Source organism: Ambystoma mexicanum, chromosome 5q, assembly GCF_040938575.1.
Source record: "Ambystoma mexicanum isolate Mex_15411 chromosome 5q, UKY_AmexF1_1, whole genome shotgun sequence".
Taxonomy (NCBI): Eukaryota; Metazoa; Chordata; class Amphibia; order Caudata; family Ambystomatidae; genus Ambystoma; species Ambystoma mexicanum.
In genome coordinates, this window is record NC_090933.1 from 617,981,688 (window position 1) to 618,008,757 (window position 27,070).

General features: G+C 49.0%; 1 protein-coding gene across 2 annotated transcripts in view; it reads right to left on the minus strand.

Annotated features, from left to right (window-relative positions):
• Positions 1-27,070, minus strand: part of NSMAF (neutral sphingomyelinase activation associated factor) — a 2,198,666-nt gene that overhangs the window by 1,578,893 nt on the left and 592,703 nt on the right. For both annotated transcript variants that reach the window (XM_069621092.1, XM_069621093.1), the window contains exon 7: positions 12,960-13,031. In XM_069621092.1, coding sequence (XP_069477193.1) covers positions 12,960-13,031 — 72 coding nt within the window. The remainder of the gene's footprint in view (positions 1-12,959; positions 13,032-27,070) is intronic.

Genomic DNA, 27,070 nt, shown 5'->3' on the forward strand with positions numbered 1-27,070 from the left:
TTCTCTACATTTGTCCAGCTCAGGGGTACTCGAGAGTCTAATCCCGTATAACACAAGCCGAAGACTACTAATACACTTCCTCCCCAAACTACTACACTCCGCTCTCTACATTACCACTACACTCCCCTGTCCACACTACTACTACACTCTCCTCTCTACACTATGTAAGGAAGGCATGGTATCAACAGCAGACAAAGACACAATTGATGCAGGGTTTACAAAACCTTTATTTTGTATTTGATTAGGTTGGGAGAATTCCTAAATAGCCCTAACTCTAGAATGGAAGTAGTCTCAGACAAATAAATAACAAACCAGCCCAAGTCAGTCTTGTCAAAATAAAAAGGCCTGTACTAAAAAACCCGACCTTTCCCTCCTTCTCAAATGACAAATGTGTAAAGGGGATATAAAAAGGAAATATAGTGCCTTAAAAGAAATAGCAGAATGGCTTAGGTAACAACTCCCTTCCCCATGTTCAGAATTGCAGGTTCGAGAGTTTCTTTTTAAAAAAAAAAAAAAAAATTGTCAGCAGAGGTTCGCAAGGCACATACGTCAAGGCAACAAACAATTAAATCAAGCATAGCATAAAACATCGTAATGGTTACATAATACAGTTCCAACAGTGGATATAGAGCATCAACAATACAGAAGTACACAGCAAAAATCATGGTGCATGGATAGAGACCGGAGACAAGCCAGAACCGGGCGTGTTCTTACTTTGATTGTTGAGATATGTATTAAATTTGCTCCAGATGTTCCTGGGACGAGATTGGGCAGGCAGCATTGTCAGGTATTCCTCCTCACAGTTCCGTGAGCATACCCAGCCATTTCTGAGAGGCCGGTGGGGAGGAGCGCTTCCAGTTCTGAAGTATACATTTTTTGGCAATCATGCAGCTTATATTCAAAAACTTTTTCAAGCGCTTAGTCTCGTCAGACCCCTAGGCCCCAAACAGAACCGCCAAAGGATCGGGATCAATTACAGTTTCAGTTACTGCACTTAGTGTTTGGAGGACACTGTCCCAGAAACCGGACAATTGTTACAGGTCCAGAACATATGCAAGTGATCAGCATCCACCGCCCTACAGCGCGGGCAGAGGTGCACCTCAGAGCGAGCAAACCCCGATGTCCTGCGTGGTGTATAGTAAAGCCTATTGAGGAGCTTGTATTGCATGGCACGAAAACGGAAATTGAGAGACACTTTGTGTGTGGCAGCACATATCCTCCCACAATTCATCAGAAATTTCTAGACCCAGTTCAGCCGACCATCCGTCATGCGCCCCAAGAGTAGGAATGGGGATGATATCTAGTAGGATTTGATACAGTGAAGAGACAACGCCACGTGCACCGCCCGAGTTGGCGATGTAGGCTATCGCCGGGTTGTCTGGGGGCTCATCCGGAAAGGAGGGCCACATGGTGCGGAACGCGGCGCGAAGCCTGTAGTATTGGAGAGTCTCTAGGGGGGATCTGGTGTGCCCCTGATCTCCAGGTTTGGGGGCCTATGAATTTGCCCTCGGGATAGAAGTCGGACAGGGCCCGATACCCCAGTGCACCCCAGTGTCGGGCCAAAGCGGTATCAAGCGTGGGCTCCAGGCCCGGAAAGGCCCACACGGGAAGCCATTTGTAATATGGGGAGGGCCCACTTGTCGAGTGTAGCAGACGTGACCAGGCATACAGAGTCGCAGCAATGGGGTCAACGGGGGAATCAGCTGTGTAGCGTCGATGTAATATCAGGGACATTAAGTTGATACCAGCGGAGGCAAGCCGTTCCAGTTTGACATGTGGGCGCACTGGGGAACCCGGGTACCAATGGGTAGCATGCTGGGCCTGGGCCGTGATCCAGTATAGTTCTAGGTCCGGAGCAGCAATACCACCCCGTTTGTATGAAAGTGCCATGTCAGTCCACTTCTTGCGCACCGCACCGGAGTGCCAGAGAAATTGCGCGCAGAGCGTATGCAATTTAGTGAAGTAAGCCCTCCCGGGCCATATAGGAATGTTGCAAAAGGTGTATAAGAGCTTGGGGAGCAAGATCATTTTAATAAGGGATAGACCACCAGCGACGGACAACGGGAGAGTGCGCCATCGTGAAATTTTGGTCTCAACTGTTCGTGCTACAGCTGAGTAGTTATCGGCAAGCAGGGTGGCTTTGTGAGGGACATCTGCACCCCAAGGTATCTCACACCCTCAGGGGCCCAGTGCAGGGGATACTCGGTGGTGGGCTGCAGGGTAGCTTTAGTGAGCGGGAAAATCTCCGATTTGGAATAGTTAATCGTAAATCCGGAGTAGGTGCCGATCCGGGTGATGTCTCTCAGTATGGGATCCAGATGGGTTGTGGGATCTCTGACGTATAATAGGACATCGTCAGCATATAGGGATATTATTTCAGGATAGTCCACCAATCGTACTCCTTTAGGCGCGTGCCGTGCTCGGATAAAGTCCGCCATCGGTTCTATCACCAATGCGAAAAGGATCGGGGAGAAGGGGCAGCCCTGTCTGGTGCCTCTGAATAGAGTGAACATCTCGGATGTTAGTGAGTTGACTCGTACCCGCGCAACGGGGGAAGTGTACAATAGTTTAATGAACCCTATCATGTTAGGGCCAACGCCCATTGTTTAGAGGACCAGCCACATATATTTCCAAGAGACCATGTCGAAGGCCTTCTGAGCATCCAGCGTAACCGCTACGGCCTGGACGTCTTGGTCTATACGGGACATGACATTGAATAGTCTCCGGATGTTATGGGAGGTGGACCTGCCGGGGACAAAGCCTGCTTGGTCCTCTTGTATCAAGTTCATCATGATGGGCAGAAAGCGGTTAGCAATAATTTTAGCGAATATCTTTGTGTCTAGGTTCATGAGGGAGAGAGGTCTATAGGACCCGCACTCGTCCTCAGGTTTACCTGGTTTGAGCAGTACCGTGATGGCCGCTTCCCGCATGGAAGAGGGAAGGATAGCGGCTCGGAGTGCCTCATTCCATAGCTCCAACAGCCGGGGGGCCAGAATAGCCACATGCTCTCGATAGAAGTCCGCCGTGAGCCCGTCCGGTCCCGGCGCCTTGCCTATGGGCAAGTCTGAGATAGCCGAGACTATCTCGTCTAGCGTGAACGGGGTATCCAGCTGGTCTCGGGTCTGTGGGGAAATTTCCGTGGTGGGGATCTGGTCAAGGAGTTCTCGCATATGTTATTCAGTGTGCTCTACGGGCTGGGAATAAAGAGATCTATAGAACTCGGTAAATATATCAAGTATTCGATGGTCTGCCCATTGAGCGTCACCGTTCTGATCTTTTATGGAAGTGATCTGCGTGCGGCCCAGTTCCCCCCTCACAAGTGTCGCAAGTGTCTTGAAGGGTCTGTCCCCCTCTCCATATTTCCTAGCGGCCTGCAGGCGGCTGAAATAATGAACTTCGCTGGTCGCTAAAGTGTTAAACACCTGGACCTCGTCAGAGATTTGGGCCAGAGTGGTGGGGTCAGACCCGAAGGAGCAACATTGCTCCAACCTTTTCAGTTTGGCCTCCGATCGTCCGAGGGTGGCTCTAATAGCTTTCAACACCCCTGCCTCTCGGGAAATAGACATGCCACTAATGTAAGCCTTAAAAGCCCCCCATCTGACCGCAGCGGACGTGTCTTGAAGAGAGTTAAGCTCAAAGGAGGACTCAATGTCCGCTAGAATCTCAGATTTAAACACAGTGGGCCTCATCACGACTTGGGCTGTAACGGTAACACTATTAGCGCGGGCGGTATTAGCGATACCGCCGAACTCCCCGGCGCTAATAGCGCCGGATCACGAGTTCTGCGGTAATGTAAGTCCCCATTCCCCACTGAGCCCATTCGGGAATGCCCCATTCCCCATTGGGCTCAATGGGGAATCTTCACGCTAATACCGCCGGCGGATTTCCCGCCAGCGGTAATAGCGCAAATTTTCAGCGGATTTCCCCCCGCTCAGAGTTGGGGCAAAATCCGCCGAAGCCCTGATTCGGCGGACCCTTAAATCCGGCGGTAATCGCGCTACCGCCGGATTTAAGGGTTACCGCCGAAGTCGTGATGAGGCCCAATGTCTTTTAGAGCTTCGGACTTAAAGCGCCAGGTGCAGAGTGATGGGGTGGGAATTCCCAGCCCCAAGGACAGTATGATTGGAGAATGATCCGAGAATGTGTAGGGCAAAATGCGTGTATCCTCCACCCTACCCATGACCTCTCTCGAGACCAAAAACAGATCTATCCTGGACGAACTATCGTGTACAGAAGAGTAATAAGTATAGTCCCGCTGCTGGGGGTGAAGTGTTCTCCAGGCGTCACAAATGTTGAGCGACTGCATGTGGCCATGCAGCCTGCGCGCCGCGCCAGACAGAGCTCTGGGTGTAGTGGCAGTTCTGTCCAGGGCAGTGTCCAGTATAAGGTTCAGGTCCCCCCTCATATGATCTGCACCCCCACAAAGCCCAGCAGTATGGTAGTTACAGTGTCAAAGAATTCCGGAGAGTCTACATTGGGACAGTAAGTGTTAACCAGCAAGTACTCTTTATTGACCAGTGTGCAGTGTATTATAACATAACGACCCTCAGGATCAACATAGCTTTTATGCAGCACAAACTTAATTGATTTGTGGATCATTGTGAGAACGCCCCTAGATTGTGTGGAGTAAGACTTAAAGAACCTGGCAGAACCCCATGATGGGGCAACAGCCCTCGGAATGAGGCCATCAGAGTGTGTCTCTTGTAAAAGCAATATCTTACAATTGTGTTTGTTAGCATATGCAACGATCTTGCGGGCCTTAGTGTGGTTGCTCAGCCCCCGAATGTTCCAGGACATTATTACTGTAGCCATTTCAGAGGCAGGTATCTACAGACACAGTACCCATAAATCAGTGAACCTCCCAGCTCCCGTGATGGTATGAGCTCCCAGAGTTGGAACAGCAAGTGGGCATGGGGCCCTTCAGCATGCGCGCCGCAAAACCTTGTGTGCCTTTTTGTAAAACAACCCCTTTCCCACCCTCCACCCTCACCACTAACCATGGATCAGCAGTGTAAAGATCACCCACCCCTAACAACGCACAGTTGGGCCGTCCCCAACCTGGCCCAATTTGCCCCGAGGCCCAACTGGGGCCAACACACCAAAAAATTTTGAAAAAACAGTGCGATCGCAATGGGGTGCACCGTTGTCGTGCACCAGCATGCTTGGAGCCAAATGGCTCAGTTGCAAAACGAGCAGTGGTGGCAGACTCGTGGCGCAGACCCCGACCGCGAAGCGGGTAATAGGGGACCGCACACGAGCCCCTGCGGTTCCGAAATAGACCAAAACAGTTTCGACAGTCAAATATCGTACATCCCTGCATCTCAAATGCAGGGAACGGGGTATATAACTGAGAGATTAAGGACCTGAACAATAGGAGGACAGAAATTGAGGTAGGACAACAGAACAATGTGAGACCAGCTCTGTGGAGTGCGTAGTAAGGATGTATGCACAAACGCTGCAGCACGCAAGGACTGCAGGGGCAGAGCGTCAAAGTAAACAGAGCAGCCTTACCAGTACCACAGTGCAGATTGAGTAAACAAGTTCAATAAGTGTCCACAGTCCGTGCCATTCACAGTTGATTAGCGTCCACTCAGCTTTCTCCAGAGCCCTGAAGCAATATTTGCATCTCGATGAATTTCACCGCCTCGTCTGGGACTGTGAAAAAGTACAATTTGCCCTTATGAGTGAGCTTGAGACAAGCCGGGAATAAGATGGCATACGGTACATTGTGTTCCCTGAGCATTTTCTTGACGCCAAGAAATTGGCGTCTCTCCTGCTGCACCGCCACAGAAAAGTCTGGGAAGATCCTGATGACATGAGACTCCAGTCGCAGCTCCCCTTTCTCCCGCGACAGGCGCAGAATGAGGTCCCTGTCACGATAATTAAGAATCTTGGCTATAATGGGTCTGGGGATGTCGCCAGGTCGGGGTCGCGTGGCAAGGGCCCGGTGAGCCCGCTCCACCGTGAAATAAGGGGAAAGGTCTGGGTCCCCCAGTAAGTCCTTGATTAGTTGTTCGACTGCATCTTCCATGCGCCCCTTCAGGGACCCATATGATGCGAAGATTGTTTCTGCGGGAGCTGGACTCCAAGTCATTGCATTTTGCTTTTACACTCTTCATGTCGCGCGATAAGGTGGCCACTGTGTCCTGAAGTACGTGCATCGCATCTTCATTAGTGGAGATCCGGTTTTCGGCCTCAGTAATTCTCGATCCAGCCTGATCTACCCGGGTCTTGAGCGAGGCGACATTCGCATTGATATCGTCAAGCTTCTCATGAAAGGAGGCAAAGTTCTTAGCCATCGATTCCATCATGGCAGTGAGGTCCGGCGCCGCCACCCCCGGATTAGGGTCGTTGTCGAGTTCTTCATGCGGAGGCGACGTGTGGCCCACCTCCGGTCGAGGGACCGTCTTAGTGAATTTGTCCATGGCACCCCCTTTAGCAGATCCTTTGGAGCGACTCGACATGGCCGGAACCAGAGGGCACGGCAGAGCTCAGTCGATGAAGCCAGTGAGTCGGGTATTGAAGAGATCCCGTGAGGGCACGACAGCAGTCCCCGCCGGCTTGCGCCAGGCAGCCCAGCCCAGGCCCCCCCGCGGTCGTAGATGGGGCGCTGGCGCGCCTCAGTCATCAGCAGCCTAGGCCCCTAGCGGAGAGGACCGTCTGGCGGGACCGGGGCAGGGGTGAGCCGGCCCACGAGTGTAGTGTGTGCCCCAAGGTGCCAGGGGCAGGGCAGCCAGCAGCGAGTCCAACGGGAGGCACCCGGTCAGGTCACGATGAGAGCAGGGCCCAGTGTAGGCCCAATGGCGGCGAGGCACGGCGGGACAAGGATCTCAAGTTCAGAGAGTCCAATTTCTCCCAGAACTCGACGTGCGGATAGAGCTCGATGGCCACAGTGCAGGGATCGTAGCAGGTACACAGGATCCAAGGCAGAACCGCAGATGTCAACAGATAAGAGGCGGCTAGGCACGGAGCTCTCACGCTAGGCAGCCATCTTGCAGGCTGCTCAACAGCGCCCCCCACCGTTCGAGAGTTTCTTAAAAGGATAGGTGGATGGCACAGTTCCATCTGTCTGGCACATTTTGGCTTACTGGTACAATTCAACAGTCCAGGCTTGTGCTTCAAGCTTTTGGCAGTTCAATAAGTTGACTAGGCTTCGTCAGCCTGGCCACAAATGTACAGTTCAACTCTTGACATTTACTTTACCACAATTCAAAACAGTCTTCCCTTTGCTGGGCTCGAGACAGTCTTTCTTTTCACACTTGACTATTACACTACTCACATGAGTCTCCCCCGCCGGGCTCAAACTCTCTTTTCTCTTTGTGGGGGTCCCTTCCCCATGTTTCATCTCACACAACTTTTAACTGTCAAAGACTTTCAAAACTGCAAGGATTTTACCTAGACCTCTGCACGACTACTTTGACTTCTCTTTAAACCAATTTGACAATCTTCATCAACTCGTAACACCAATGCCTCTTGGTACTTGTAGTTTCTTGGAATTATTATTTCTTTGCTTTGACCTATGGCGTACTTAAAGTTCCCATTTTGCCCTCCTGGCATAGTTAAAGTTCATATACTTCGCTTTTCACTCAATCAACTTGCAATCAGGATCGCAGTTACTTTCTTGCCTTCGTTTCCCATTTGATCAAAACTTCAAACATTTCACAGGGACTTCCGAATATGCGATTCCGCCTCGCAGGACCACTCTCTGTTAGTTTGTATACTCTCATCACAATTCAGCAATTGTGCTTTCCATTACGCATTTTATCAGCACACGTGCAACCTTCATCTCTTGTTACAGTTTCATCTGATTTGAACACAAACCGGGCTTTTGTTGGCTTCGATTACTCACTGGTCGTGTTAATTGGGTTTCTTTCGTCAAGCAGCCTCCATGTAGCAGTCAAGGCCGTTACCAATGCATCCTCTGCTCCTCCCCGACTCCGTCGTACATCCGGGAGGGGAGTGGCCGCCTTGAAGCACTTTGCAGGTATATCCTTCCTTCACACTCGGTTTCAATCTTGGAGTGCTTACGGCTTTCCCGAAAGTATTGAATTCTCACCGGCTCTCTCTCGTTCTCTGCAACTACTGCCGATCAGCCCCTTGGCCTTCCAACTTCGATCGCCTGGTTCAAATCAGCAACGGGAGACCTGCTCCTTCTTGTACCAAGCCTCCTTCAGAGTGTGCCTGTGTGTGCCACCTTTTATCCTGACAGGGAGTGTTAGCAAGTGGCAGGTGTATGTAGTTAGGATTACATGCCTGACTGCCTGATCTCATTAAAGGGACAGAGGCATTGCAAGTCACTAGAGGTAATCTTCCTGGCCTCATTCCTCATCTTCCTCAGCACAGTAGTGTCAGTATGAAGTGCGGAGGAATTATGGGTGCTGTAGTTTCCCATGCAATAGGTAGGGACAGGGGTTAAATGGGCTGTGTAAAAAGGGGGATACCATATCTCAACATCAGGTGCTTCGCCCCCCACTCCTCAAGGACCCCCTAACCAGATGATCTTCCCTCGCTTGTCCACCCCCAGGGTCGGGATCTAAAAGCAATGGACTTTCCCTGGCCACCCAACTTCGGGATCCCCGGGGACTTAGTTGTGAAACACCCTCTAGTTTTTCACAACTACTACTATTACACTCCATCCACACCTTCTCCCGACGTCACTCTCCTTTCACTCTCACAATCACTTTCCAGTCACTCTATAAAACTTCCAATTTTTCGCATACTCACCTTCCCTTGCACACACACTTGCAACACAGTACCACTTGCTCTCAACAAACAATAGTTCACATTTTCTTCAAAACGCCTCCACACTCCAATCTCTGGGTCTGCCACTCCATCCTCCTATAACCTCACCCTAATAACCAACACATTCATGTATCATATTGCTCTTCTTATCCTTCCCCCCCTTCCTTCCCCAATGAGATTCTGGCCCTCTTCAATCTGATCCTACCTTCCCTGATCCAGAGGTGTTACAATGGTCAGCATTTCCAAACAGGGAGCTAATCCCTGCCCCTATCTTCTGCTCAGGGCCACCATGCTGCAAAGATGGCTGCCCGCTTTGGCAAGTTTCTCAGTTTGTTGTGTTTGAGAAGTGCATTGCGGTTTAACCCCAGGTAAGGTCCGAGGGCTTGGTGGGGTTTGCAAAGGGCCGCTCTGTGGTACCATTGTAGAAGTCGCTTTTGTGCGACCCTGAGTTTTCAGCAGGAGAGTTGCATGTTCTGTTGATCTTTGGAGCCACATTACATTCCGTGCAGTCATGCAGATCATCTGGTTTTCTGCTCGGTCGCTCTCTCTTTCCGTTGAACAGGGAAGTCTGCTGACTGGAATGATCGGTCTGGAGGCTCTCATCGTTACGCTCTTGTGGTTGATCTGCCTAGTCTTCAGATGTCTGTGGTTGCCTGTAATGAAAAGAAAAGGACTGGCAACCATTTGTTTGCAGGGATATGGAAGATACAGAATGGTACTGCTAAGACTCAGGCAAGCAGTTAGGGAGGGGACAGGGGCGGGGCCCTCCCAACTGCCACCGTCCTCCTCCAGGGTAGGACTGGCTCTGGCTTCCACCCTGGTAAGACTCAAACCCAGGCAGAGCGAGGTCCCTATCCCCCTAGACAAGGTCAGATTTGAAACATACCAACAGTGGATACATAGGTGATTCAAGTGGAAGGTAAAAGAGCTGGGAGATGAACCAGGAAAAATACCCTGAATGAAGAATCTAACTGTCCTTGTTGGAATATACCCCAATGAACTCCAAATACAACTATGGAACAAAAGAAACCTAACATTGCAAACTATCCTGTCCAGCAATATAGGGGAGTTTACCCCAACTCGGTCGTGAGTGAAGCCTGTGTTCCAACTCATGGCTCCAGGGGCCCTCCCAGCTGGGTTCTGGGGTCCACCCATCCAAGTAAGGAGGGTAGATACATTCTATTTAGTCATATGGGACCTCACAGGGAGCACCATGATACAGCTGCTGCCATATAGATCCAATTCAATCTTACAAGTTTTCATCTCATTACGGGAGGATTTAAGGAACTCATCCCTCCCTCTTTTCTTTGCATCTGGCCCTCCAATCCTACAAAGTCTTCCAGACCCAGGCTCCAGAGCCTTTCCAAAGTCGAGTCATCTTCTGTGGGATTTGCTGGTTCAGTCTATTCTTTTGGATGAAGGATGGGCGACTCATCCAGCTAAGAAATGAGCCAGTGTTTTCTTTCACATAAAATCGTTGATTTGACTTGCTCAGATTGCAGTCAGTCACTTGTTGCTGGGATTTTCACTCGTGGAGGGTAATGGTGGAAAGATCTTGAAATATTATAATGCGCACATCTTTGAATTTTGCATTGGATTGCTGTTTGGTTGCTCGCAATATGCAGTCCTTCACTGAAAAAAATGGACTCATTTGGGGGCATCTGGTGTTCACACATCAAAGTAAGAATTGGGCATTTGGAAACAGTGTATCTGGTTGAGTTACATGACTGTCAACAAGGAGCAGAAATATGGAATGGAACAGGTCCTGCACGTAAGGTTGCAGATCAACATTTGAGACATGCTAAGGAATTCCACAGATGCCAAGGTGGTTTTGCTGCAGGGCTGTGCATTGGGTGTCTAGTTCTTTGACTTCCTCTGCAAGTTCGGCGAGGTCATGTTGCTGATCACAAATTGCAACTTTACTCTCTGCGATGTGCTACTCTGCAACAAGAACCTGTTTAGGGAGTGTAGTAGCTTTGTGGCAATTCCACTATGCTTCCCTGCATTTCCTTTTTAATTTCCGAAAGTAGGAGGCGAGGATCAGATTACGTAGCCAAGGCATTGGGGGCCTGTGGTTCTGCATAAACCTGTGCTGCAGTGGCAATATATATATTTTTTGTTCATTTCCCGGTTCCCCACCATCAATAATATATCATTCTCCTTGGGGGGGATTTGAGGATTTGGTAATTATTTACGATCTGAGAGGTTTTATTGCTCAGGAAGGCACTTGACCGTTGGCCTGGAGGTTGAGCGTTCAGGGGGCTCTAATTCCTAGATTTCAAACAATGCACAAGGGCTGCTACAGTTGGTTGGGGAATCTCAAGGGATGAATATTAAGCCTGCAGGGTCATCATGCACTCTTTCTTTCACTTGATTATGACAGTGGGGTACTGCTTCAGTGCTGTGGGAGGCAGCAGGGTGGGAAACTCGGATGCAAAATTCAAATACATGTTAAGTAAAGATCTATCCACCTTTTGTGGTACGAGATTTGCCCTTAGAGCCCCAGGCATGAAATTCTGATCCTCCTTCACAACCCCAACGTAGGCCCACAGTGTGCCCCCAAAGGGGGAACTTCTTTACATGCCTCTATCAGTCGAATGGGCACGTGTCCGTAGTCCACGCTCCACTCAGTGACTGGGGCAACCACAGGGCTCTCCCCGGTGCACCTGGTTCCACAGGAAAGCAGTCTTACCTCTTTGCACCACAAGCTGTGGCTTCGGGTCTGCCTTTTCCTAAGTGGAGTTTGATCATGGCCACCCAAAGAATCAGCTCGGCTGGACCATCTTGATTTTGGAGCGAAGAGAGGCAGAGGTCCAAGTCCGCGAGGGAACACCACAACCCACACGTGTCAAAGCAATTGTGGCGGACCATAGAAGCCCCACACACACACACACTCATTAAAATAATTAACTGGGCTGGAATCCCCCAACAGGCGGAGTGAGCTGAGTGAGACCAACATGGCACTCTGCTTGACCACGCCCCATAACTTCTGATTATTACCTAATCGCTTAACAGGCACCCCTCCACCTTGATCTTAGTGCCCATTGCCCTCCTTTCCTTCTTCACAAAATAAGCACTAAACAAACCTTGCTCTACTCATCTTACCCATGCACTAAACTTCACACAGATAACCGACTGTGGCCTGCTGAGAGCCTTCACCAAGCCTGTAAGAAGGACAATTTCTTACTCACCAGTCTATGTGTTAGATGGAGAAGATAAGGCACTAGGTGCTTGAAGCCACTCACCGGCTTCCCAGGAATGAACTGGGAAACAGAAGAGAGACCGTGAGCTGAGCCCAGGAGGAAAAAATGCCTGAAAAAACCCTCTCGTTGAGTACGGAAGACAGTTGTGCAGTATAATGATGGACATTGCAAGAAGAGTACCAGCCCTTTGCTTGATGTTCCAATTAGAATGGTGCAGAGTTTCCAAGGCAATACGATGGTCAGGTGAGCATTGCCCAGGAGATAGGTAAGCAAGCACAAGGAAGCGCAGGAAGCAGAGGTACTAGCAGGAAAACAGCTCAAGAACAGGACCCATTGGGCACCGTTGGGAAGGTTGGATGGAGATCAGAGAAGGCGGGTGCAAAGGTGAAGAGGAGAAGATCAGAAGATCGAATGCTGGAGCCAGGGAGGGGACGCAAGCAGAGGAGGAATCTCAGCGAAGGGCTAGGAACACACATAACAGCGTCGGACAGGGAATTACCTGTTTGAGACGTGGCATTGTCAGCGTTGGTAGCTGTTTTCAGAAGGGGAGGGTTTGTGAAGTGCTGCCGGGGAACCGCCATCTTAAAAAAAGACTAGACCAGCAAAACAACAATGGTCTTGTCGTAATGCCAACACGCTATAGAACAGATGCTGCTGCTTCCGCAACTACCATTGAGTGGTTGATCTGACAAAGCACAACATGCAAACGCTCCTGATACATGTCCTAAACCCACCACTAAGCAGTGAACAACTCCACTAACACTCAGTTCAAACTAGAACATACATAGCATGCACCCACCCACGTGCAACCAATAGTTCATCTGGCGAGCCTAACACAACCAAACCCAATAAGCCCCATTTGGTCTGCTGCCTCTTCTCCCAACAATGCGCCTTCACCCTCTTCCCGCAGCACTGCAAGTGGCAAGTGGCCATACAAATAGTAGAAGGTATGCTGTATAAAGCTCAGTAACAGAGCAGAACAGAACAAAACAGGGTAAAAGTTCCAATTCATACCTGAAGTAAAGTTTGTACAACATCGTCAACCTTCTCAGCCTGCTCCAATTGGAAGATGTATACATTCTTATCCTAAAAGGAGGACCAACAATGCAAAACATTAAAATGTAAGACTTAAGTAAAGCTGCAAACAAAATGACAGCCTTTGTTCCACTCCCCCATAATTAACAAATCTCATTTACAGAATTTCTCTTCCCAAGATAAATACTGAAAAGACACCTGGTCTGCCTGCAAAAGGTGCACTTTCTGAGCCCAACTACAATGCTGGACTTCTTCAAAGACCAGAGCTACACATAGCTTGAGATTGCATATGTTGTCAGTGAGGAGGAGAAACATTGCCATAATAAAACAATTTTATGACATGTTTGTATAGTTAAACTTTAAAGCGAACTGCATAGAAATATGGTGGCCAACACACACACACACACTCACCCCCCCCCCCCCGCTATCCCCAACATTAAGCTGGTGAAAGCCAAATGCCATGCAATTATTTTGTTCACCACTCAGGGATGTCTTAATTAGGAGCGGCCCAAAATGGACAGGAGTAGATCACAAAGTTACCACATTATGGGATAAAGAAAAGCAAAAAAACTGAGCCAGGGCATCCAATTGCACAGTGCCAAAGGTGGGGGTTGATAAAAGACTACACTGATTTGACAGAATTTTATTCTTCAAACAAGAGAAAAGATTCTGATTTGTTTGTCAATCTCCTGCAGGCAGTTTCAGTAAACAAGATGGTGCATAGCCCTCCTGAACGCAACTGTGCAGTGAACGGCTGTGTAGTGCTGGTGCAGGGTGCGCTGTTAGGAACTTATCACTTGCCGTTCCGAGGGTGCCTCTTCCCCCGGGCAGCTGTGGCAGCCGCAGTGGACACACAGATACGTAGCTTTGGTGGTCTGTTGCAGCAGGTGGACCGGCTGGGATACAGCTGGACTCCCTCCTGCAGAGACAGACTTGGTGGGTAGTCACTCTAATGTTCCCAGCTACTGGAAGAATGAAGCCATTGCTGCTGCCTTAGAAGCGATAACCTTCATTGATGAGTGCTGCATAAAAACAATGACAGAGCAGCTTATACCTTGTAAACCTTCCTTCTGGAGCGATCATGCTGACCGACAATTGCAGGTATTTAGTGAGTTTTCCTATTGTTTCCAGGCTTTCCAAGCCTTTATGATTACGTCATGGATTCTGCAGTGTGACTTCAACACGCTCTACCACTCTTGGGGATTTGATGGTTCATGTCCGAGCTGTGGGTACTAGGACTAATCTCTGGGTATTGTCACATCTTCGATAGGGGAGGTGCCTTTCCATTAGGTCAGGGAGGCAAGGCAGCTACTCGATAGTCCCCCTGGGGGTGTTACTCAGTGGGTGGATCTCATGGGAAGGAAAATCCTTCATGGGAATGGCAATAGCCCAGGGAACGCGGTATTCATCCAACGTTTTGTGTCCCCACCTTCCTTAACCCCCCCACTCAAGTTCATTTGGACCCTCCACCCCAATATTTGTTATGGTTTAGTAGAGGAAATCCTTAAAAAACACGAGGAAGATAGAGACTCACCAAAGACTGATGCAAAACATCACTCTGATGAGGAAAATGAAGCAAGGAAGTGAACGTCCACCGTGGAACCAACACACGCGGTTCAGCTGCCCAAAGGCAAAGCTAATGATAAAAAGGGAAGAAGGACTTACATGGTTGGCGAGCAACTAGCCCTGGAGGAGCAGGGAAGGAGACGCTGGTCCCGTTCCGAGGAAACCAAAGATTGGAGGCCAGACGCAAGCTGCCACAGGTATCTTGGAGGTCTTAACAAGACAGACCTTATTGGCGTTAGAGACACGGGAAGTAAGTCAAGCGAAGACCGCCCAAGAACAGCGGCGCAGGCAGCCACTGGCGAGAGAGACACACAGGAGCTGCAGATTTGCGAGAGGGATGCTGAGCACAGTGGGAGCGAAAAAACAGCGCTCCAAACCCAGAATAAACTTGAGGCCACCATGAGAGTACCCAAAGGTCTGCAAAACACCAGGCCAATCAAGTGGGCTGTGAGGGATCTGAAGGAACTTATGAAAATATACTGAAAAGCCCAAGGGGGGAGGGTGGTGTGGCTAACTGGCCATGTAGCAAGACGTGCCTGATAGGAGCTGCTCCGGAGATCCGACATTGATCTGCATTTTCACATGCTGGAAATGATCATCCTACTTCAATAATGGAAACACGGGCGTATGAATAGATGCCCTGCCACTGCTAGAAATATTTAGCAGATCATGTGAGCAACAACAAGGAAACTGACGTTGGAACGTTCGGCGACAATGATAGTGTATCTAAGATGGGGACAACAATGGGCGAGCGGCCGCAGCTGCTGGATTTGCAGAATGTGTTGTGTATGAGGATACACTGTTGCCTGGAGTTTAACTAAATCCTTGCCGTTTGAACGGGAAGCGGCGACTTGGTGCGAGGTCGCGCTGCCTGAGGAGACTGACAAGGCGGGTGTACCCGGGCTGTGGCCGCGGTGGCCTTGTGTGGAGAAGAAAGGGGCCAGTGACCGAAGTCTGCGCGGCCCCCCCCAACAGCATGGGACATCGGGGGAGAGGCTCCCTGCGGCCCGCCAGCACGGACGAAGTGCATGCGCCGGTGCCGCGTGCCAAGAGGGGAGGTGCGGCTGAGAGCCCGAACAGCGGACAGCTGCCGAGTGTTAGCGGAAAAAGTGGCGGTCCAACGAATGTGGGTCGGGTGCCTGAGCAAGCGTATAATGACACCCGTGTGCGCGGATTATGGTGCCGGGACTCGCTGAGTCCATGGAAGCTCTGGGCACCAAGCCACGCATAATAAGGGAGCTGCATGGCTCCCTGGAAGACATTTCCTTTGTCTCTCCGGTGCGGAGGATGGAGGGAGGGGCTACCAGCCTCGCCCGAGACGAAGCGCCTCCATTGTATAACAACAGCACCAGCACCCGTGAAAGCGAGGCATAGAGGCTTGCTGCCTTAATAACAAGGTTACCCAGACTGATCGAAAAGCGAGACCGGTGTTGCCTGCAGGACTTTCCTCCCTCACGGCAGACAAGCTAGAAGGGAGGCATCAGAAACGAGACGCTGCTGACAACGATGGGGAGCTATCCCTGGTGCCAACATAGGGGAGACCTAGAGCCTGGGGTCAGACAATAACTGGAGCAGCCACTGGACATGAGAGGTGCCCAGTGGAGCACCTGATGTGGGTGGATTGCGCTGCTGGGATTGCTGGACGAAAGTGGGGGTGACAGAGGAAAAGAGAAGGACTTCCTGAACCGTCTGGGGCGCGACAGCGTGGTTGACGCACCACACGAGCCCAGAGGCGCCAGGGGAAGGTAGATAGCCCGCAAAACACAGTGGCTGTGCTCCAAGAGTGAAAACTGGAGGGCGCAAAGTGCAGAATTGCGCCGGGAGGCAGACAAGCTAACTGATCTGTGGGAGGACATAACCCACTCGAGCACATCGCTCAGTGCGCAGGAATCCAAGAGGGCACCCCGAAATAATAACCGGAACCAGTAGTAACCTGCAGACAACATGGTGGAATAGAGTGGTGGGCTTGCTGTGCCATGGACGAAGTGGTGAGGGACACTTGCCCTGGATCACAGGATGACTGGGAGAGTGATCAAAAGCAAGAGCAAGCAACCCACGATGGAGGCGTTTGCCAAGACGTAGTAGTCTCCAGCTGTATCGGCACTGGTGGGCGCAAGTGGGTCCACGGGAAGCCGAACTGGAACTGAAAACCACCAGATCTTGGCAGCCATAACAGAACTAAAGGATTCCTGGGGATAGCAATGGCGGATTTAAGGACCTCCCTAGAGGCTAAGATCGACGCGGTGGGGATAGATGTCAACTTGCTGCGACAAGATGTCAGGGCGCTGGCGGACAGAACAAGCAGCCTGGAAAGTGCTGTCAAAACTAACACGACCACCAGCACTGACAATGCAAAGGAAGTCCACATATTAAAGCAGCAAGTGGCCAACCTGGAGAACCGTGTGGAGGAGGCGGAAGGGAGAGCGAGAAGGAACAACATTCGAGTGGTTGGTCTGCCGGAAGGAGAAGGCGGCCAGGACCCCACAGACTATGTGGAGAATATGATCCTGCAGGAAATAGGAGCTGACAAACTCTCACAAGGATTCACAGTAGAGCGTGCACACAGAGCCCTCACGAGGAAACCAAAGCCCGGAGCACCTCCCCGCGCAATAATTGCCAAGATTTTGAATTATAAAGACCGTGAGAAGATCTTGGAGTATTTCAGGAAAGGGGGAACGATAGATAGAGCCTCGGGTACCATCACAGCATCCCCCGATTATACAATGCTGGTCCAGAGGCAGAGATATAGCTATGTAGCGGTGAAGAGACGGCTGCGCGCGGCTGGCATCAAATATATGCTCCTGTACCCTGCAGGATTGAAAGTGCTACATAAGAGTCGAATGTTTTTCTTTGAACCCCCAGAGGAGGCTGCCGCATGGCTGGACCTAAAGGGCTGCCCGGAACAGGATGCTGCACAGGCCCAAGGAGAACAAGATAAGTGACTGAGACAATTCATGCATACTGGTATGTCACTCTTCGAGGTATCCCAGCAGAGGCTCGATAGAAACTTTAAAAGATAAGAAGGGATGGGTAGCGCGGAAGCTAGGTTTGGATATCCTTGATTCTATTGAGTGGCATTGGACTGGAATATAGAGCTTTGATTACATAGGCAAATTGGATACTAGCATGTGGTTGAATTGTGGTATGCGGGAGCGGCAGAACACAGGCACCCCACCCCCCAAATAGTAGTAGAAGTAGCAGGATAGCCATTAGGGCTACCTCACCCTGCTGAGCTTCGAGTACAGGCTATCACCAGAAAGTGCTAGATGCGGGGGTGCCTGAGATCCAGGGATGGAGCTGGGCAACTGTTGGGGGGTGGAGGGGTGAAGTTGGGGAAGGGAAGGGTGGTGGGAGGGAGAGAGGGAGGGGTGTTTGTAGTTAGGGGAAGTTTGAACTGGGGAACGAGCCTATATAGACAGGAATGGGAAGGGGAACTGGTCTGCACTGATGGGGGGGGAAATGGGAACTCTAACAAGCCATGGGGGACCTTAAAATAATTACATGGAATGTCATGGGCCTCAATAGTTATCTAAAAAGAAACAAGGTTATGCTGTACCTGCGCAGACAAAAGATAGATATTGCACTGCTGGAGGAGACTCACCTGACACGGGAAAAGCTGGGAACGGTTGTGAAAAAATGGAAAGGGGGCGTGGCGGACTCCACATATTCTGCCTATGCTAGAGGAGTGCTCATCTGGGTGGCACCTCATGTCCCATTTCACTTGTTGCAGGAAACTGCGGAAGCAGATGGGAGAATGGTCATACCGAGCTGATTGGTGGAGAATAGGGAGATAAGCATTGTGAACACATACGCCCCCAATCAGAATACAGCAACATATTTCAGAACCCTGAGTACTAATCTTAGCATGTGTATGGGGAGTGCGGTAATCTGGGGTGGGGATTTTAACTGTGTACTAAACCCTAGGGTGGACAGATCAGATCGGAAGTTTGATAGACCTGCCCCAGCGGCAGAAGCGCTGCAGACATTTCTAGACGACTTTGGTCTGGCGGATGTGTGGAGAATGAAACACCCCCCAAGAAAGGCAGTGCTCACACTATTCTGCCCCACAACAGTTGCATACGAGGCTGGACTATGTCTTTGCCACGTCGGAAATAATGATGGAGACGGTGCAGGCAGAATATAAGGCGAGGGTCTTGTCAGACCACTCGCCCCTGGTTATTGGCTGGCAATACTGCCCCCCAAGAGCGAGGATCCTGACATGGCGTCTCAGGGCAGAGACGCTTAAAGATCCCCTTTTTAGGGAAGATATAAGGGAGGAGATTATAAACTACTTTGAGGTGAATACGGGTAGCGTGGACTCAGCGAGCAAGCTATGGGAAGCTTTTAAGGTGGTGATGCGGGCTGTAGCCAGAGCAAAATCTAAAAGCCTGCAAGGAGGAATCCTGGCTGATCTACATGAAACAGAAAGGGAATTGGAAAAGGCGCTGAGGGGGAGAGATGACACTGAAAGAGACATGGAGCGGATACTTAAACTGCAACAGACATGTGCGGAGCAATGGGATAGACTGTGTAACCTTAGCTATGAAAAATATATAGAGAGACAGCATGCGGGAGGAGATAAAACAGGAAGGCTTTTGGCATGGTTATACAAGAGCGAGATCCCCAGACCCACCATTAGGACAATAACAAGAGAAGATGGCAGTGTAGCTGAAACCCAGGAGGGAGTTAATCAGGAGTTTGCAAATTACTACAGGGAACTATACGGGGATGAGGAGAGAAGCAGTTATGAAGAAATAATAGAAACACTAGAATACATAGGTCTGCCTACAATAAGTGCCGAAGAAAGAGAGGAGCTGGATGCACCGATTACCTTGGAGGAGTTAGAAGAAGTGGTGAGACAGCTACCTACTAATAAGACCCCGGTGGCGGACAGGTTTCCAAGTGAGTTTTATAAAGTGTATAAAGCAGAAGTGCTACCCCCGATGTTGGATATGCTAAATGAAGCGTTTGAGATGGGACGGCGGCCAGAGTCACTTCGAGAAGCGATCATAATACCGCTTTCCAAACCTAATAAGCCTGGACATAGCTGTGGCTCCTATAGACCATTGTCAATGCTGAACCAGGAGAGCAAGATATTGATGGCTGTCTTGGCAAGCAGACTGCGAAGAGTCATTGGCAAACTAATACACCCCGACCAGACGGGCTATGTCCCGAATAGGAACATAACTCATAATCACAGACGACTCCACTGGGTTGTTGAATGGGGGAGCAAGAATGAGGGTGAAATGGCAATAGTGTCCCTAGACACTGTGAAGGCCTTTGATTCTGTCAAGTGGCCATGGCTGCTGGCAGCCTTGGCGAGCTATGGTATGGGGCCTGGATACATAAGATGGGCAAAGATGCTATATAGTGAACCGTTGGCCAGAGTCAAAACAAGAGCAGTGATCTCCGAGAGATGGCAACTAAGCAGAGGTACCAGACAAGGGTGCCCATGGTCCCCTATGCTGTACATATTAGCTTTAGAGCCTTTGGGGATATACCTCAGACAACAGTACGATACTATAGGCATCGAGGTGGGAGGGGAGCGACACTTAATCTCCTTGTATGCGGATGACTTGCTGCTGTACCTGAAGCACCCGGAGGAAAATCTCCAGTACATCCTGGAGGTTATGGATAGGTATGCGGGGCTGTCTGGCATAGCGGTGAATCCTCAGAAGTCTACTATTTTTCCGCTAGGTAGTTATAAGGAGATCCCTGTCGGGCGGTTGCCGGTGCTGCAAGCTCCTTGGGCTGTTGGTACTTTTCGGTACCTTGGGATAGATGTGTACCATATGGTGTAAGAAGAACATAGGCACAATAACGAGGTTGCCATAGTGAAAATTGAAAAGAGTATGACATTTTGGGTGAAGTTGCCTCTAGCAATGATGGGACGAGGAGCAATGCTCAAGATGGTGGTCTTACCCAGGCTCCTGCATTATTTCGGGAACATTCCATACCTAATACCTAAGAAGTTCTTCACCAGACTGAACGGCATGTGCAGGGACTTCCTGTGGCACGGTACTAGGAATAGGGTGGCACTATGGAAGTTGCAGAACTTTTATGAAAAAGGGGGAATAAAACTGCCTAACTATGAGGTCTATGACGTAGCGAGCCAACTGCAATATATCGCTAAATGGCTCTCAGACGAAGCGACCCCCGAATCCAAGTTGTTTAGAGCAGATTGTGCCCCATTTTATTTAAAAGAGATGATTTGGCTGCCCAAGACAGAAATGAAAGCGCTCCCTAAAATGATGATGCTTGGGTGGAGGATGTGGCGCCGAGCATGCCAGATGATGGAAAACCCAGTCCCATGCTCCCCGCAGATACCGCTGGTTGTCTTGGCTGGGGGAGATGAGCAACTACGAATGACAATTAGGAACCACTGGGAATCGGTGGGGTTGGTGACTATGGGAGATGTCTGGCGGGAGGGGATTATCATAAATTTTGAAGAGCTAGGAGAGGAAGTGGGGTTACATGTAGGTCAATATATTACATATCATAGAATGGTGCAGAAAATTAAGAAAACTTGGCCTGAAACAGTACTGGAAGAAGAGCCAGATGTTACCATAGACATGATATATGATATAACGGACGGAGGGCATGAGATTTCTAGATTGCACGAAATGATGATTTCCAAGGTTGGGAAAGAACTAACGCAACGGAGACTAGACTGGGAAGTGGAGGTGGGAGCCCCGATAGAGGACAGGATGTGGGAACGTGCCCTTGGGTACCATAAAAAGGTGTCAAGAAACGCTAGATTAAAACAGATACAATTATATATTACGCACAGGGCATACATAACACCCCTGAGGATATCGAGGTTTGAAAATGCTGGCAGACAAGCATGTCCCAAATGCGACGAAGAACAGGCTGATATGGTACATATGTTCTGGTCCTGCCCGGTGATTGAGCGCTTCTGGAGCGAAGTAGCCGGGAAACTAGCGGAAAAGGGGGTCACTATAGTCATAGATTCAGCCTGGGCCTGCTTACTGGGGGGGTTCCCCAGATCGCAGAAACTTAAGCATGTCAATAAACTGAAGGATTTAGCATATGTGTATGCAAAAAGGAGGATTGCCATGGGATGGAAGACTTTTCATAGGCCACGAGTGGAGATGTGGTGGAAGGAGTTGCAGAACTGGGCGGAAGCGGAGACCATGGCATGGCAGGAGGCAAGTAACATAGGGGGAGAGGAAGAGGTGGGAACCCTGATGGCATGGAAATCGTTGGTAGCGGAACTGTTTGGAACGATACAAGATCTGACAGAATCCACTGAAAATGAGACCCCACCACGCGGTGCGGATACAAAGTGAGTGGAATAAATAGGCTCGTAAGGGGGGGGGTGGGATAAGGGGGCAGTGACTAAAATTGTGTAATGAACAATGTGAAAATTGTACTATTGATATTTGCACTGCATGTTTGGTTTGTATTGGTTTTGTTTGTTTGAATATGCAATAAAAATTGTTTTAAAAAAAAAAAGCCCAAGGGGGTGAGAAAGAGAATATATATTATAATCTGAACTTTGCAAACTTTATGAAATCACCCGAAGATTACAAGGGGATGAAAAGGGAAGCAGTCAATAGACACATACTTTATAAATCCAACCGGAACATCCCGAAGAGCACAAGGGGGTAAGAGAGAGACTGTACAATATAACTCAAACAGTGTGAAGAAGATAAACGCATCCTGAGGGACACAAGGAAATAATAAAAGAGGCAAACGGATAGATATGAACATTGGGAGTAGTCCCAGAGGGGACAGTACCTGGCAGCGGAGTACAACAGGTTTGTGCAATTGGATACTAGGTAATGAAGGGACAAAGATCCCGAGAAGTCAAAGGAACAGGTTCTGGGACCCAGAAGACAACAGGCAAAGCCCACCAGTGGAATACATAAGGGCTAAGGACCCCCCTGACTACAGGAAGAATTATGACCAGCGGTCTGAAGACCAAAACAATATGATCTCTGAAGTTGAAGGTTGTGGAAATCAATTCTGGCAGGCGAGTAAACCAGACTTGAAACACTGTTGCAAACATCTACGATAAGGTCTGGCAGGTTAGTGAACCAGACCTAACAAGAGATTGGGAAAGATCAATTTTTTTGTGCTACAAACTGGGGAGAGGTATTTCCCAGAGGATTTGGTAAATAACGTTATTGTGAAAACAAGTAGAACCCAGGCAGAGGTTCACTCCAGGAGAATGGGGAACTGGGTTATCTTTAAGTTGACAGAATTAATGAACAATGTTGTAAACAAGTGCAACCACAAACCCAGAAAGAGGTTCCCTCCAGGAGGACGGGGAACTGGGTTATCTTCAAGTTGGATGAACAGTGAGCATTGAACTGTACACATACTTTTGTACAACATCAGGCACAGGAGAGGTCTCCTTCTGGAATTAAGAAGACAGCCATTTTCCTTTGGTTTGGATTGAAAGTGTAAGGGATGGAAATAGGTTTAAGACACAGGACGGAGGACAGTTATGTTTGACAGGCATCCCGACCGGGTCCATAGCTTTCTTTTGTTGTGGCAGGGCAACCCCTCATAGTAGTTAGTGACAGTTAGACCTTTCCCAACCCCCTTTTCCTTTCTTTAAGACAAATAAAAGTCTATAAAAATCATTTCCACCAAACTTGTTTCAAGTTTCTTACTTCTGCACCCTCACAGTACTTTAATATGGATAAAGGAATACATAACTTAACTCTGGGGTATGTGACGTATTCAATGATGTCATCCCTTCTCCCTGATGGGGAGGCCCTTTCCATGAGGCCAAGGAGGTGAGGCCGCTACTCGATATTTCCTCTGGGGGTAGTACATAGCAGGTGGATCTCACAGGGAGGGATTCCTTCTCTGGGATACAGGGAGGACATCATGGCATAACAGTATAATACACCCTCACCTTCTTTTCCTTCCTTTGATTACATAAGTTACCCATGTATCTATGTTCTAGCAATAATACCACCAGCAATGGGACAAGGAAGATTAGGGCCGACTCCACTGAACTAGTTCCAACGAAGAACAAGACTGACTCCATTGAACCCTCACCTCAATATACTGAGACGATGAAGTTCTGGACCAGAAAGAACTCACTGGACCATCTAGTTGGGCAGTCTAACTTTTGTATTCCGCAGAACCTTAAAAGGGAAGGACTAAAAATATGGTCAGTTCCTCCCCAGAGGCGCCACAGTCGAGAGCCCAGCACAGCAGACGTCGAGGCTGGGGGTGAAGCTGCTGAGCGGGAGGTGGACCGTAGTGGCCTGGCATCCCTACCTGCTCTGCCGAGGACAGGCAGACCAAGACAAGCAGAAGAAGGAAGGCCATACGAGCGAGAACGCAGTGCAACGGCAACAAGTAGAGATGCGTAACAAGTATTGAAAGGGTCTGGAACCCAAACACAAGAAACCATAATGAAGGGGTCTGAGACCCGAGCAAGAGAAGCTGTATTGAAGGGTTCTGAAACCCGAGCGAGAGAAAAAAAGTGAAGAGTCTGGGACCCTAGGCAGTACTTGGCAGTGGAGTATACCAGGTCTGTGCACTGAGCCACTGAAAGGGCTCCAACATGTGAAAGGCCAGGTGGAAAGGAGACATTCTCCTACCTTTGTTGAACTTCCAAGAGAAGCCTGAGAAAGGCCAGGGGAATGGAGACATTCTCCCACCTTTGTGGAACTGTGAAAACCATTCTGAAAAGGCCAGGGGAAGGGAGACATTACCCCTACTTTGCGAACTATATCCGTACAGAACGGAGTCATTTTTCTGGACCCAGAAGGGACAAGTCCTGTTTAGTTTAGTTATAAGTGTAAAAATTAGAGGTAGGGTTTTGACACAGGATGGCAGACGTTTTAGTTACAAACGTGCTGACAGTTCCTTAGTATTTTGTTGAGGCATGGAAACCCCGCTTGGAGTCAGGTACAGGAAGGTTTTCTTCATTTTCTTTGATTAATAACGTATTTGCCCAAAAACTTGCCACCTCTGGTCTATCTCCTCCTTCAGCACTCCTGAGGTAATACATATACTCATCACTTAATTCTCTCACCCCTCTAAAGCTCCAGATCCAGGTTATTAAGTACCCATCCCGAGGGGCATGAAATAAGCCGCATCTGCCCCGGGGAGATGCCATTGGGGTGGTGTTTATTGACATACTAACCCAATCTCGTCTATCAGGGAGAGGTCCTTTAGCACTGTCATCTTTGGCTCCCAGGGAAGTCTGAGGTTCCACTCCCAGAAGTAAGTTGAATCTGACATGCCTGTTGAGCACTGGCACATTTGTGTTCATGGTCCCAGGAACCAGAGAAGACGTTAGGTTTAGACTGCAGAGAAACACAAGTGTGCCCAAGGGTACAGATTTACCTATGGCTGATGGGTTTCCAAAGTATGAGGTGAAAGAATAAACTTCCCTGGCTGCAGCTGGTGTAACCTACAACAATGAATGGCATGGACTGCATTAGAGTGTTGAACTCTGAGGACCCCTGGCTGCCATCCTGGGAGCGGGGATCATGCAGGTTCTCTTTCTGCTGAATCAAGTTCTTCCTAGGACACCTGCAACATTGGTGAATTGTTCATCTTGGACGCCACCTTGAAGAAATGTGGTAAGGGAGAGTTTTCATGGGTGGAAACCGTCAAAGTGGCTTGGCCGGAGACCAGTAGAGAGCAAACAAAATGCTGTGCTGAGAGACCGACTTGCTAATAAAATGGCTCTTTTCCCATGTCTAAGCTTTTCATCCAATTAGCTTTTTCTTCAACCAAGGAAAGCAGGGCGGAGATGAAGAAGCACATATGACTGCATAGTAACACAAAGGGAGGAGAGATGGAGAAAAAAACCCTCAAGAGAATAAGGACAGGTGGAAAGAGCGAGAAAACATACAAAAATAACATATGTGACATTAAAAGACATTTTTACAATGAACAAATAAACAAAGCTGAAAATTCTACGAGCAGATTGTTTCAGATATTAAAATCAATAGAGAAACCCAAGGCTTTAGCTCCTCCATTCACGCCGTCCAAGGAGGATTGTGATAAGGTACAATCAGCCTTTACAGCCAAAGTAAATAGAGCCAGGACTCTGCTTTGGAAGGCACAACAAGGGTAGTCGGACCAAATAGACCACTCATTGGGTGCCTCGATCACATGCCAACAGGAGCCATTTCAATTAAAAAATGTCACCCCAGAAGAAAAACTGAGAACCCTGAGTCAAACAAGACCCACCAAATGTACAGAAAATGCCATCTCCCCCAAAACTCACCTTGGAAAATGCTAAAATCTTCACTCCCCTTTTAACCAGAATGGTCAACGCATCCTTTCCTTGACGGACATGTCCCAGGAAGCATCAAATCAGTCACAGTCACCAGAGTAGCAAAAAAAAAACAGGTCTAGACCAGAGAAACCCTGGCAACCCAAGACCGATAGCAAAATTGCAACTTTTTGCTCAAAGTACTCCACAGGATAGCCACCGTCCAACTTCAAATATATGTTGAAGCCAATAACGTACTGCATGGTCAGCAGTCCGGTTTTCGAACAGCCCATAGTACCGAAACTGCAATGCTGGATCTGCAGTTACACATGCTAAGCATTGTGGAAAAGGGGAACACTGGTCTCCTCATGCTGCTCGACCTCATCGCTGCTTTCGATCTCTTAGACCACAATCTACTCAAAACTGCATTAGCAAAGGTCGCAAATTGCTCCGCAGAAGCAATTATCTAGCTAACCTCTTTCTTGTCAGACAGAAAATCCAAGGTTCACTGGGGCAACAACTTTTAATTCGAGGAGACCATTAGTTGTGGCGTGCCTCAAAGAGCCAGCTTATCCCCTCTGCTATTTAATCAGTATATAAGATTCTTATGCCTGGTCCTAGACAAACTGGGAGCCTTTTTCACCAACTACGCTGATGACACTCAGCTAGTGGTGGAATTGAGCGGGGACTATAAACAGGACAGCGAAAGGGTGGTTGAAATCTACAAATTCATCCAGAATTGGATGAATAATAACTGGCTTTGTTTAAATGCGAATAAGACAGAGCTGATTGTCTTTGGCTCCAACCACACCAAGGCTAAACTAAACAGCTCATATCAGTCCTTTCTCATTAACGACACCCAAATCATGGTGGTAGACAAAGTAAAAACGTTGGGAATGTACATGGATTCAACCTTGAGTGCAGAAGCCCATGTCCTTCAACTAAATAAGAACTGCTCATACCACCTTCGTCTGCTCAAAGAAATCAGCCACTACCTAAACGAAGCTAACTGCTCAACAACAGCTAGAGCTACCATCTTATCAAGGTTAGGTTATGGTAGTGCCCTTATGGTGGGAGCTAATAGGGGCAACATCGCCAAACCATCCAAAATAACGTGGTCAGGATTAGAAAAAGGAAATCCAAAAAGGACCACATTAGTGACGACAGAAGGAATCTTCACTGGCTAGCTGTCGAGGAAAGAATTACATTCAAGGCCTTGATGTTGACTGACGGATGCATTGATGGGGAACACCCCATCCTACCTCGAAAGCAAATTGGTCACGTGTGTACCAAAACAGGCACTTCG